Source organism: Pygocentrus nattereri, chromosome 7 (genome assembly GCF_015220715.1).
Source record: "Pygocentrus nattereri isolate fPygNat1 chromosome 7, fPygNat1.pri, whole genome shotgun sequence".
In the NCBI taxonomy this organism is placed as follows: Eukaryota; Metazoa; Chordata; class Actinopteri; order Characiformes; family Serrasalmidae; genus Pygocentrus; species Pygocentrus nattereri.
Window position 1 is genome coordinate 37748441 of NC_051217.1, and position 13917 is coordinate 37762357.

At 40.1% G+C, this 13917-nt stretch overlaps 1 protein-coding gene across 1 annotated transcript in view; it reads left to right on the plus strand.

The window, feature by feature from the left end:
- Positions 1–13917, plus strand: part of clmpb (CXADR like membrane protein b) — a 129771-nt gene that overhangs the window by 102119 nt on the left and 13735 nt on the right. The window contains exons 2-4 of the mRNA XM_017709098.2: positions 322–479; positions 6587–6782; positions 12394–12561. Of these exons, the coding sequence (XP_017564587.1) occupies positions 322–479; positions 6587–6782; positions 12394–12561 (522 nt within the window). The remainder of the gene's footprint in view (positions 1–321; positions 480–6586; positions 6783–12393; positions 12562–13917) is intronic.

Here is a 13917-nt window from a genome sequence, read left to right on the forward strand (position 1 = left end):
GTTGTAGTATGCTATATTTTTGCCACATTGTCCACCCCTAATTATAACCTCACATCAAACTCATAAGTTTTCCTTGAACTGACAGTAATGGGTTTATAGAAGCTTCATAGAGACGTTCTGCTGCAGTTCCGAAAATAGAAAAAAGGCAATAAAGGGATTGGAGTGTCTCCGTGGCTCACACAGCTGTGCTTCTCTGAAAACATTCAGCCGTTCTCAACGTCCCTGTGTGTGTGTGTGTGTGTGTGTGTGTGTGTGTGTGTGTGTGTGTGTGTGTGTGTGTGTGTGTGTGTGTGTGTGTGTGTGTGTGTGTGTGTTCCGCAGTGCTGCTGAGTACGCTCTCCGGCGGGGCTCAGACGGAGATGAAGCGAGTTGTCGGGGACAACGCCACGCTGCCGTGTCATCACCAGTTCTGGCAGTCAAACGGACAGTCGCTGGACATTGAGTGGATTCTGCAAAAACCCAACATCAAGCAGCATGTGGTAATACTATATAGGACTGTATCATTTATAGCCCTCTCTGTCTCTGTCCATCCCTCTGTCTCTCTCTTGCTGCAACTCACCCTCTCTTTTTTCACACTTTTTTCTCACTAGTCCCACCCTTTGACTCTCATCTGTCTCTCACTCTCTCTGTTTTTACCAATATCTCTCTCTCTCTCTCTCTCTCTCTCTCTCTCTCTCTCTCTCTCTCTCTCCCTCTCTCTTCCTCTCCCCCCCCTGTCCTATCAGTCTGCACTCTGTCCTCCACATTCACTGACAGGCCAAGTCATACAGGCCTCGCTGTTGTTGTTACAGCACTTCACTGTCTGTGTGACTCCTGAGTTTCAACACATTCAGTCTGTCTGCTGCACTCATCATACACAAACCCAATCTCTCTCTCTCTCTCTCTCTCTCTCTCTCTCTGAATGTCTGTCTCTCGTTACTTCTCCCTTCTTCCCCTCTATATCTCTCCTCTTTTTCTCAGTTTCAGTTGCTTCTTTTTCTCCCTCTCTTGCTCTCTCTGTTTCTCTCCCCCCATCTCTATTTCTCTCCCTCCATTTCTTTTTTCTTTCTTTCTCTCATCTGTTATTCTGTTTCTCTTTTTCTTTTTCTCTCTCTGCCCCGCCTCTCTGTAGTACTCTTTCTATCTTCCTCTCTTTACATCACTCTTTCTCTGTCTCTTCTCTCTTTGTTGCTCTTCTCTCTCCTTTTCTGTCTGTGAATGTCTTTATCCATCTTTACTTCTCCATTTGTCTCAGTGCAGTTCTCTCTGTTGATTTCTCTTCCTCCTTTATGAAGTCTAGAGAGGCCATGAGCTGCTTTTATAATTTTCTGGATATTTTTCTTGAGATAATGAGTTAATTATCTTGTGATTTCAAGATGAAAACTTTTTCTTGAGATCACAAAGTAATTAACTTATCTCAAGAAAGCAGCTATGTAATCTTGAGAACAACATAACTAACATTTTATTTCAAGATAACATTTATCTTCACAAGATAATTAACTCAAGAAAATCTCAAGAAATTATCTCAAGAAAATCATTGTCATTTTGAGATCACAAGGTAATTAACATATCTCAAGATAACAACTTTAGTTTTCTCAAGATGATAAGATAACTCTCTCATTATTTCAAGATAACTTTGCTATCTTGAGATAACATGATAATTAACTTGTATTAAGATAATCCAGAAGATTATAACCTCATGGCCTCTCTGGACTTCCGTACTTCCATTTTTCCGTACTCCCATTTTTTTTGTTTCTCCCATTTTCATGTTATTTTTCTCTCTCTTTATTTTTCTCACTCTTTCCTTCCTCTCTCTTTTCTCTTTGTATTTCTCTCTCAATTTTTTTTTACTTGTGTAAAATCTTTCTCTCTGTCTTGCAGTCATTTATTATGTATTTCTCTCGATCTCTTTCTCTTCACTCGTTTTTCTCTGCTAATGTCGATCTTATTTTATTTCTTCCTTTTTTTTCTTCTTGAATCACTCCATCTCTCTCTCTTTCTCACTCTCCTCCCTCTCATCCCCACAGACACAGATTACGCACCAGATCTATTTGTAGCAACATTTTCATTTGGATGAAATAATGAATTTAGGAGAGACTAATATAACGTCTCCTTACCCGAATCCAGAGGCTGTTCAGTCATGTTTCAGCATCAGCTCCCCAGCGGAGCCCTGCGACGCCTCTGAACCCGCTTAATATGTGTGTCACTTACAGCATTATACTTTCAAATGAAATGAAGTATCAGATAAGACACTCCGTTCTCCACACTGTTCGTCTGACGAAAGCTGCGCCTGTGTGTTTGTATGTGGCAGCGCGAGTGGAAAACCATCTATTTCCGAGTGGAGACATCTAAAACAAAAACCCAGGATGCCGTTATTCTATGAAAATAGGATGTAAGATTTGGAGCCTTTGATTCTTCCAAGGCGGTTGGAGATCATATTCAATATTTAACAGGATGATAACATTACAAGCCTATTAATTAATCCTTAGAAGTCAACGTTATCACTACTGATCACAAAAGCTTATACTTCTCGCTTTATAGCTCATTAAAAGACAAGAAGAGTGGCTGAAAATATCCAAAACAGAAATACTCTGAGCTTCAAAAAGCGTTCACAGGCTGTAAAATCTGCTGAAGGGGGCGTTACGAAGTCCTGACTCCAGACTGAGGCACATTTACTATTTGATTATTTATTTATTTATTTATTTATTTGTTTTAACGTTGTCAACTGTAAAGTAGTTGGGCAATTTGAGGATTTTTTGTTTTGTTTTTGTATTTATTTTTTTTTTATCACACTGCCAAGGGTGCCCAAACTTTTGCATACAACTATAAATCGCAATATATAATATTTTAAAGCCACAATAAAATCGTATCATAGTAACTCTGGCCATCCAAATTTTTCTTTGTACATATTTGTATATTTTTACCATGCAGAACTGCCTTCTGTAAAGGCTACCACACACAGGATCTCATATGCTCATGGGTATATTTTGGTTTGTCCACCTGAATTTACATGACCAAATCGTAAGGCAAATTATTCATTAACTGTGTGAAATAACTATAAATTTTATTTTACTCATTTTTTGTAAACTCCCTTCAAATGAACAGAACGTGTGTTATGATCATACACATATTGCTATATGCTTACTATTTACTGCTGAAAGCCAAAAATCTTAGATGCTCTTTGTATTATTTTATAAAAGAAAAATGGGTCGACTTTCATTAGAACAAAAAGTTCAGCTTCTTTTATTATAAGGGTTTAAAAAGTTCCATCACCATCTATTTGACTGGAAAGAAGACAGTTACAGCCTCATAAGACACACACCTTCTGAATGTAGCTTATGAAACATGAAAGTTACAAAGAATATGACAAAGTACATTTTGGTACCACCAGTGGTTCCAAGTAGTTTAAAAGGTTAAAGTCCAAAAATTAGAAGCCATAGTTTTAAATGAAGGTCCAGTCCTCTGTTCATTTTGCCATTACTACATTAAATTAAAGCCATGTCAAGGCCACAGAAAGTGGCTTGAAATGTACCCAAAGAAAGGCAGCCAGTCTTTTAGGTAAACAGACAAATGTAATAGTAAGTTTCCTCAGCTAATGTTATTATACTAGCTTTTTCCAACTCATCTTTCAGCTCCAAAACAGCCAGTTTGGAAAGAGGTAATGAACTGATTCCAAGATGATTTCGTTTGTACAAGCATAGTTTAAAAATTATCTTGAACCAAGTTTTTTTTTTTTTTTTTTCGCCTCTCCTTGTTGGTGCCTTTTGTGCCAGTTTGTAACTGCTGCACCATTTAAAGTGGAACGGGAAAATTTGAACAATAAGCTGGCAAATAAAACACCAACCTCAGCTTCATAGTTTTAATGCTGGTAGTATTATTTTTTGATAACGAGATTCAAGATATCAAACAACAAGATATCAAAACATACTACATAAAGGTTTCTCTATGGAGTGTTAGACACTAGAATGTAACTGCTGCACCATTTAAGGTAGAACTGGAAACTTCGAGCTTGCGAAAGAGCTGATTTCAGCTCCATACTTTTAATGCTTTGGGTATCAAAATGTAACTGCTGCACCATTTAAGGTGGAATAGGAAAATGTAAACAAGAAACTAGAAACAAGAAACTCATATTATTTATTTATGTATTTGATTATTAATTAAAGGAGATGTAAGTTATCAAAACACCCTACATAAGAGTTTTATGTATGGAGCCTAGGGTGCCAGAATGTATCTGCTGCACCATTTAAGGTGGAATGGAAAAATTTGAACAAGAAGCTGGCAAATAAGAAGCCAACTTCAGTCTTGTAATTATACTACTGGAAGTATTACTTATTTGTTTATTCCTTTACTTAGTTTAAGGAGATTTTAGCCATCAAAACATTCTACCAAGAGTTTTGTGTATGGAGCCTCAAGCACCAGAAAATAACATCTGCACTATTTAAGGTGGAACTGGAAACTTTGAGCTTGCGAAGTAGCCAACTTCGCAAGGGGCAGTCTTGGGCTGGAGGTTAAGGAATCAACCCTGTGGCCAGAAGGTTGCCGGTTCAATCCCCTCGGCTGACAGTCTGTGACTGAAGTGCCCTTGAGCAAGGCACCTAACCCCCAATTGCTCCCCGGGTGCTGTGGATAGGGCTGCCCACTGCTCCGGGCAAGTGTGCTCACTGCCCCCTAGTGTGTGTTCACTAGTGTGCATGTATGTGGGTGTTTCACTGCATGGATGGGTTAAATGCAGAGGTCTAATTTCGTAGTATGCAAAACGCAGTGACAAATGGTTCAGTATTCTATTCTAACGTCACCTTCGTATCTTTAATGCTTCGGGTGCCAAAATGTAACCGGTAAAAAAGGGGCAACTTTAGACTCATAGTTTTAATGCTGGTAGTATTTGTAATAAGGATATTAAAGCTATCAAAATGACCTACCGAGAGTTTTATGTCCTGAATTACCTACGTAAAGTTCTGCTTCTGTGCTCAGTGCTGTGGGAGATATTTTATCTGTGCTGTAGTGTAACAGCCAGTGTTGTCTAAACCTTAACGACCCTCTTTCAGCATACAATTCATACATCATCAAATACTGGTTTGAAATATTGGCCCCATCCAAGCATCAGCCTGGTGTTGATGATTTTTAAAAAAGCAAATATCAGCCTCTATGATTCTAATGTCATTGTATGTCCTTAATAAAATCATTGCAGTGTAGGGCCTGTAGTAAATTTTTTCCCTTAAAGGAAACCATTAGTCCAGTGCATGAGATGATTATAAATCACTTTCTGCCTTTATATATGACAAATAATTACACCATCTTATCATGTTTCTGCTGCAGGTGAGAAGAATGACATGAGTGGAGTCGTGTGGAATTTCTTAGCCACAAGCAGAGCTTTTTTTAAAGCGTTTTACCTGTAAAGGTGTCCGTGGAATCACTGCTACAAATTACTGTGCTTTCTTTGGAGAGCAAAACTGTGCCCTTAGCAGTTTTTGAAACAGATACTAGATATTAAGAAGAATGTGTGTGTGTGTGTGTGTGTGTGTGTGTGTGTGTGTGTGTGTGTGTGTGTGTGTGTGTGTGTGTGTGTGTGTGTGTGTGTGTGTGTGTGTGTGTGTAATGGCTCCTCACAATGCTGATCATAGTCATAAATCAGTAAACGTGTGATATGATAAACAACTTCACAGTTACACAGAAGAGAAACACACACACACACACACACACACAAAGGATCTTTGTAGAGTGGTATCACACCCTGCCTGTAGCGCTGTGAGTGTGTGAGTGCAGGTGGAGTGCTGATGTACAATGGCACCACCATTTAGCGCTCCCTTACTGCAGGCACTACAAACACTGTCACACTCATACCATATGTGGGGGGGTGTTAAGGGGGGGATTTGTGGCAGCGTTGTTTAGGCCCCCTCTGCAGACATTCAGCATTCCAGAGAGGCCGAGACCCTCGTACCTGTGTGTCAGTGTACGTGTGCATCAGTACTCGGTGCTCCCACACTGCCCTCCAGACAGAAATATAATAAAGACATATAGATTTCATAACCCATTTTGCTCTGCCTCTAAATACCTCTATACTCTACCCTGCCCCCCCCCCCCCCTCTCTCTCTCTCTCTCTGTGTTCTCTGTGCTCTGTTTGTGGCCTTCTCCTTCTTTCTCAGACTGTTTCTTTCTCTCTTTGCCTCTTTTTTCTGCACTCGTTCTCTCTGTTGCTGTCTTCCTGACTGTTCTCTCTCATTCACCCTGTCTTTCTGTTTCTCTCTCTTTCTGCATTTCTCTTTGCGTTTCTTTCTCTGTCTTTCTTTTCTGTTCTCTTTGTGTCTGTCCATCTTTTCCTCTTTCATCTCTCTGTCTCTCTTGTTAATTTCTTCTCTCTCTCTTTTGTTCTTTCATCCTCTCTCTCTCTCTCTCTCTCTCTCTCTCTCTCTCTCATTTGGATTTGGATTCAGTGTTTGTTTATTTTTTTGTTGTTTTTTTGCCATGATTGCAATGAAAGGACTGCATAATATTAATAGTGATGATAATATTAAAGATTTATTTTTAAAACTCTCTCTCTCTCTCTCTCTCTCTCTCTCTCTCTCTCTCTCTCTCTCTCTCTCTCTCTCTCTCTCTCTCTGTGGCTCAGATCATCACCTTTTTCAATAATGAGGTCTACACTAATGTTATCCCTGCTAGTCGCCTCTCCTTTGCGGGAGATTACCTGAACGGTGATGCGTCTCTCCTGATCAGTGAGCTCCAGCTGAGTGACTCTGGAGAGTACCACTGTAAGGTGAAGACTGGAGGGAAGTACCACTGGAGCCAGGTCAACCTCATCGTGCTGGGTAAGGCTAGTCACAGTTACCACACCATCTAATGTACGGTGTACACTAAGATGACACAGCTGTCAGAATCGTTCCAGTTAGTCTGATTGATCCTCACTGTCGTATTTAAGCACATCTGTTCAGACCAACGGGAAACAAACTTCTGATAATTCAGTGAGACTGTTTAACCAGTTTCACCAGCAAGGCCAGGCCACATGACCAGCAGGGTTTTGCCTAGCCGACTAGCTTCACCAGCAAACTGTTCAACCACATAGCTTCGCCAGCAAGACCACGCTGTTCAGCCAAGTTCACTGGCAGGACCACGCTGTTCACTCAACTTCTCCAACAAAACTCCGTTGCTCAAACAACCTCACCAGCAGGTCAAACTGCTGGTCAGCCAGTTTTACCAGTAAGACCACGTTGTTCAACTAGCTTCACCAGTAAGACCACGCTGTTCAACCAGCCTCACCAACAGGAACAAACTGGTCAGCCTGTTTTACCAGTAAGACAATGCTGGTCAGCCTGTTTTACCAGTAAGACCATGCTGTTCAACCAGCTTCACCAGTAAGACCTCTCTGTTCAGCTCTATCAGCAAGAACATAATGGTTAACCAGTTTTACCAGTAAGACCATGCTGGTCAGCCAGTTTAACCAGTAAGACCACGCTGTTCAGCCAAGTTCACTGGCAGGACCATGCTGTTCACTCAACTTCTCCAACAAAACTCCGCTGCTCAAACAACCTCACCAGCAGGAAGATGCTGGTCAGCCAGTTTTACCAGTAAGACCACGTTGTTCAACTAGCTTCACCAACAGGAACAAACTGGCCAGCCTGTTTTACTAGTAAGACAATGCTGGTCAGCCTGTTTTACCAGTAAGACCATGCTGTTCAACCAGCTTCACCAGTAAGACCTCTCTGTTCAGCTCTATCAGCAAGAACATACTGGTCAGCCAGTTTTACCAGTAAGACCATGCTGGTCAGCCAGTTTAACCAGTAAGACAACACTGTTCAACTAAGTTCACCAGGAAGACCACCCTGTTCAACCAGCTTCACCAGTAAAGACCACTCTGTTCAACCAACCTCATCAGTAAGGCCACACTGTTCAACCAGCCTCACCAGCAGGAACCTGCTGGTCAGCCAAATTTACCAGTAAGACCATGCTGTTCAACCAGCTTCACTGGCAAAACTAGGCTGTTTAACCAGCCTCATCAGCAGGAATAATGCAGGTCATAGTAAACTAGTTATGCTGGTGACCAGCATGCTGATGTCCATTGGTGCTGGCCAGCATCCAAGACACAAAATATACTGGCTTTGCTGCTGACCAGCATATTAACCTTCATTGTTGCTGCTCAACATCCAAAACAATAAATGCTGGTCCATGCTGGTTATTCTAGCAGGATGTTGTTACTAACGTTAGCTCATTAATGATCACGATCAGGTAAACATAGTAAGACCCCTCCTGTGAAGTTAAGTATAGTTAAGAATCTCTACAGATTTACTCAATAAATTAATAAGAAAACACTGAGACTCATGAATATTGTTATAATTCAATATCTTTTTATATACGTGACCATTTTGAGTTGAGGAGGTCATGAGAGTGGTGGGGTTTGAGAGCGGTGCCTGCACTATCACAGTCCCCATCCTGCCCGTCTTCCAGGAAGCTGGCCTTCATTTCCTCCCAGCCAGACCACCTAATAATGCTTCAATTCGATTCCACCTTCTATTGATTCGATTTCACCGCTATTCATATCGTTAGCGCTTCTTCTGTGGCATTGTGGAGATTGTTTTTTTTTTTTTCTCCCCCTTCATTTTTTTTTCCTTCAACAAAGTGACCAACTTACAAAGTTGGGGTCACTCTGCGCTTTGATGTTAGAGGACATTAACTCGAAGGGATGGAGAGAGGCTGAGGCCTATCTCTTTAAAACAGAAGAGACAGAATTAAGGGCTTATGAGATTTTTTTTTCTGTCTCCACAAAAACAGTTTACTGTCATCCCCAAGTGAGGTCCAGACAAGCTTCTTATGATTTATTATTTCACCAGATCTGGTTTCCATTAATAAACGCCATATTTTTTTCCCCAAGCCATCATTCAACTCCAGTATCTCTGACAGAGCAGAGACTGGGCCAGGAAGGCTGGAGGATTGGAAAAGAGATGATGGGTGTGTGTGTTTTTTTTTTTTTTTTTTTTTTTTTTTTTTTTTCTTCTTCACTTGTACTTTTTAATTCAACTGTGTATGCGTGTGTGTGTGTGTGTGTGTGTGTGTGTGTGTGCGTGGGGAAGCAGAGTAGTTTGAAGCAGGCTATAGAGTTCCTTCTTCCTTCTTTTCTTGGTTGTGGATTTTTAAATAGTAATTTTATTTTGTAAATCCTGTTATGAGTAGATTAGTGTGTCCTAATGGCCCCAGAAGAGAGGACACAAATTGACGTGCCTATTTTGAAGGAGTGAGAGAGTGAGAGAGAGAGTGAGAGTGTGAGAGTCTATTACCATCACTGGAAATTCACTCATCTATTAACGCATTAGAGCTGCGCTTCTCTCTCTCTCCATATTTGTATTTGTTTTTATCTCTTTGCATTTCTTTCTACATCCTTTTCTTTCTCTCTCTCTCCCTCTATCTTTTTATTTCCCTCTCTGTTTCTTTCTTTCTGTTACTTTCTTTCTTTTCCATACTGTATTTCTGTTTCTTTCTTTTCCATACTGTATTTCTCTTTCTTTCTTTCTTTTTCTTTTTCTTTCTTTTTCTTTCTTTCTTTCTTTCTTTCTTTCTTTCTTTCTTTCTTTCTTGTCTGTCTGTCTGTCTGTCTGTCTTTCACATACTGTATTTCTCTCTTCCTTGCTCTTTCTCTCTTGCTTTCAAATTCCTAATTCTCTCTCTCTCTCTCTCTCTCTCTCTCTCTCTCTCTCCTTTCATTCCCCCACAGCCTCTCCTGTTGTAAAATGCTGTAAAAGTGCTTGGGTGGGTTAACATAGAGGGCTTCACAAATTGCCATCAGCTTTATGGTGACATTTTTAATTTTATAAGATGAGCATTTGCATATTTCCCTCATGCCGCTCAGAGACTCGTTTGGCTGTGTGTGTGTGTGTGTGCGCGTGTGTGTATGTGCGTGTGTGTGTGTGTTTAGGTGTGTTGATTGTAGCCTGCAGTGGTGAGTCTGGCTGGTTTAGTGGGTCTCTGTGCTTTATGCTTTATCTCTTCTGTACACTCACTCTGAGGTACAGTGTCTTCTGAAATCATAGAATGTGTTTTCATGCATGTTTCTTCAGACAGACTCCCTAGAGGGCAGGACTTTACAGGCTGTCCTTCCTGTCATAGTGTCATCAGTCAAATTGACCAGTCTGACTTACTTTATTATTACTTTTTAGTACTAAATACATTACTGAGGGAACATTTTATCAACCACATTTTTAATATATTCCATATATATCAACATGTCAAGATTGGTCCCATTTTGGTGATATTTATGTGGAAATGAAACCTTCTAATGCATAAAATTCAAATGAACAAGTTCTGTAGAATAATTCAGTGCGTTGAAGTGGAATTTCACCAATTTTTGAAAACTACTGCATAATTCAGTGGTTAAGATGTAATGTCGTTCAGAGCGTTTTGATGTTCAATGCTCTTTTCTACAGTAATTTGCAGAATCAGAATACCAGACTGGACCGGACCAGGCTGGAGAGTTTAATGCCTCTATAAACACACTCTCAGAAAGTTATTATATGAAATAGTTATGAATACACTGCCTGAGAGGCCAGTACAAAGCTTGTCAAACATTGTACTGCATTTCAGGTACTTTGATTTATTTGTTTAAACCGTTGGCTTATCGAAGTAAAGTCAAATACAAAATTCAACTGATTCATCTTCTTTTGAGACCATTGTAAAAACTCCACATATTGATTGTGTTCTATCTGCTAAAAGGCAGATCCTGACTCATAAGTGGAATGCTTGGACCCAGATGATTGCCACTTTCAAAGTAATTTGTAAATGCGGAAATTAAGTGTTCTGCATTAATTTAAGACAAAAACAAAGCTTTAGCTCCTTGTCTTTCTTTCAAACAATGACAGTTTACAGATATTAACCATTGTGTTTCTTGTGCTTCTATCAGTTCTAAAGTTATTGAAGAAAGAAAGGCTGAAACCTTCCAACTAAAATTTTCCACAATAATAAAGTAGAGTATCTCTATGTAAATGACCGTGATGTGTTGTGATGTCCTTCAAGTTGGACAGGCTAAATGTAAATGTTGGTCTTTTCTGAGATTTTTTTTTTTCTTTTCTGAGTGTGTACATTCAAATCCAGTGGTTGGGTGGGATCTGCTAGCAGCTAAGAGTCTGCTTTGGAAGGTCAGGGGGGAGTTCTGCCTGCTCAGAAGATTGTGACTGCTGTCCTGCAGATGTCATTAATACTGATTGCCAGATTGAGTCATTTTCATTTTTCTGGTTCTGCTTTGGGTGCACAACAAAACATATATATATGACATATACACTATAAGACCAAAAGTATGAGATTCAGATTCCTTTATTGATCCCAGGGGGAAATTGCAGGACACCCTTCCTAATTATTGAGTTCAATGTTTCAGCCACACCCATCAAGCACAGCCATGCAACCTCCCAGGAGAAACCCTGGCAGTAGAATGAGTCATACTGAAGAGCTCAGTGACTCTAAATATGGACATAGTTTCTACCCTGCTTGATGTGCCACAGCCATCTACATGTACTATTATTGTGAAATGGAAACATCTAGAAGAAATAACACTACCAACACGCCTCTGGAAGCACAGACTGAGCATCAGGAGCTTCATAAAATGTATTTCAGTGGTTGAGCAACTGCACAAGCCTGAGATCTCTAGGTACTATTCCAAGTGTCGGATAGAGTGGTATAAGGCATGCCACCACTGGACTCTGGAGCAGGGGGGACATGTTCTTTGGAGTGATGAATCACACTTCACTATCTGGCAGTCAAATCTCACCAAAAAATGTTGGTGGATGCCAAGAGAATAATACTGAAAATGCATAGTGCCAGCAAGAAAAGTTTGGTGGAGGAGGGATAATGAGCTGATAATGAGTTTTTAATGGTTAAAAAGAGCCTCTTGGTACCAATAAAGGGTCTATGTACCACATACAAAGTATGGTGATTCAAAGTATGGTAATTCTACCATATACAAAGACATTTTAGACTATCATATGCGTCCAACTTTGTGGCAGCAGTTTGGGGAAGACCCTTTCCTCTTTTGCATGACTCTGCCTTTGTTTGGGGGCTGGCTCCATGCTTTTGGAGTGGGGTGTCCTGCAAGCTCGTATAGGTGTGACTGTCAGGTGCCCACATACTTTTGTATGAAAGACACATCGCCAATCGCCATACATAATCACACAATGCAAAGGACAGTTTTCAACCGTATTATGAAAAATGTTATTAGGTTTTATTATGACAGAGATGATATACTGGCGTATCAGTCCTAGTTTCTAGTAGGGGTGTATAAAATATCAATGATCAATGTGTTATAACTGCGAGAATTTCCTTGTTATTCTTGTTATTACTGACCCGACATTGAATTACCGATAATAATTCAAACTGATATTTTAGTCCATATATGACTCTTGACTTTCCACGATCTCCTTATTCTCTCTGTTCTCTGCTGTGCAGTAAAGCCATCAAAGCCACGCTGCTGGATGGAGGGCCGCCTGCTGGAGGGCAGCGACGTCAGGCTGAGCTGTAAGTCTGCAGACGGCTCTGACCCCATCCACTACAAGTGGGAGAGAGTTCTGGACAAGGGCAAGAGTGTGGGCAAGCTGCCTCCACTCGCCCTCATCGGTGAGTACAACACCTCATCTTACTGCACCAGCCCTATGGGCATTTCAGCACTTAACACTGGCCACTTAGATAGGCACCGTGTGGCATCACGCATTTAAATGCAAAGTGAAAGACGTCAGTGTTGGATTGTTGTTGACTAAATAGATGGAAACATATTAAATATGAATGTTTATTCCCATGATTCTGTCTGTAAATGACTTACTGTGCTATGAATAGCTTATGTTGTCATGGATACTGAAATTAGTCATGTTCAGAAATGCGGAGCAGGTTTAATATTTAGAAATGGTGACATTTTACTAATTCAGTCTTTTTTTTATTGCAAAGTTCAAGCCCTTTATTATTGTATGCATAAAGACATGAGTTACACTGAGTGAATTTCTAGTTTGCAATTCCTTCCTTATAACAATTGCCAAAAAATGCAAACAGAAATAGAAAGCAGTCGCAATAATGGTGAAGAGGTAATGGGACAGATCCATTTACAAATTTGATAAGCTAAATGAATGATAGCTTAATTAAACTTCAAAATAATATATTTTTTTTCCATTACTTTCTGTGGCTTGCAGTGACTTCAGTGATGCATAATATAAAATTATTTCTGGAAACAAATGCTTTATCATATACAGCAAAAAATATCACATAGTTAGTGACTCTTTTGGACTTGGCATTGTTGAGATTTGAAATTATGATATTCTGATGATGATGAGAAACTTTATACAATTGTGCCATATCATGGAAAAGTCAGTTGGCCTTGCTCTGTCTGGGTGGGTAGTAGAGCTGAAAGATTCATCGTTTTTATATCGAAATCATAATCTAAGAGAGAACAATTTTCAAATCGCAAGAGCTGCAATTAAAAAAAATGAGTAGCCTCCATCGTCAGAAACGATGTCATACGTTTTAAGAGAGAACATTTTACCAAATAAGAGAAGAATTTGAGAGCTGTCTACATAAGGTAGACCAATCAGAGGGAACCGAACCTCCGTCTTTTGTGACCTCACAACCACAACGTATTGGCAGTCGGACACACTACATTAAGGGGTCAAGCCTCAAGCTACTAATGGGTAATATTCTGGTCTTGTCAAAAAAAAAGGCATGAATCTCACTTTATAGAATATAATAGCAATTTAAATCGCAATTGCAATGTTAGTCAGTAAAATCACAATTAGATAATTTAGCCAAATCGTTCAGCCCCATCACTCAGCTCAGGCATCTATTAGCTGACGTAACAGATTTGGCGGTTGGCTCTTTCCTCCGAGCACATTCGGCTGTTCAGTGAGCGTGAGCGGCAGTTCGAGAAGATGCGGTGGTGCTTCAAAGGACTTGGAGGAAGCCTGTGCTAGCCTTCGCACTCCTAGTGCT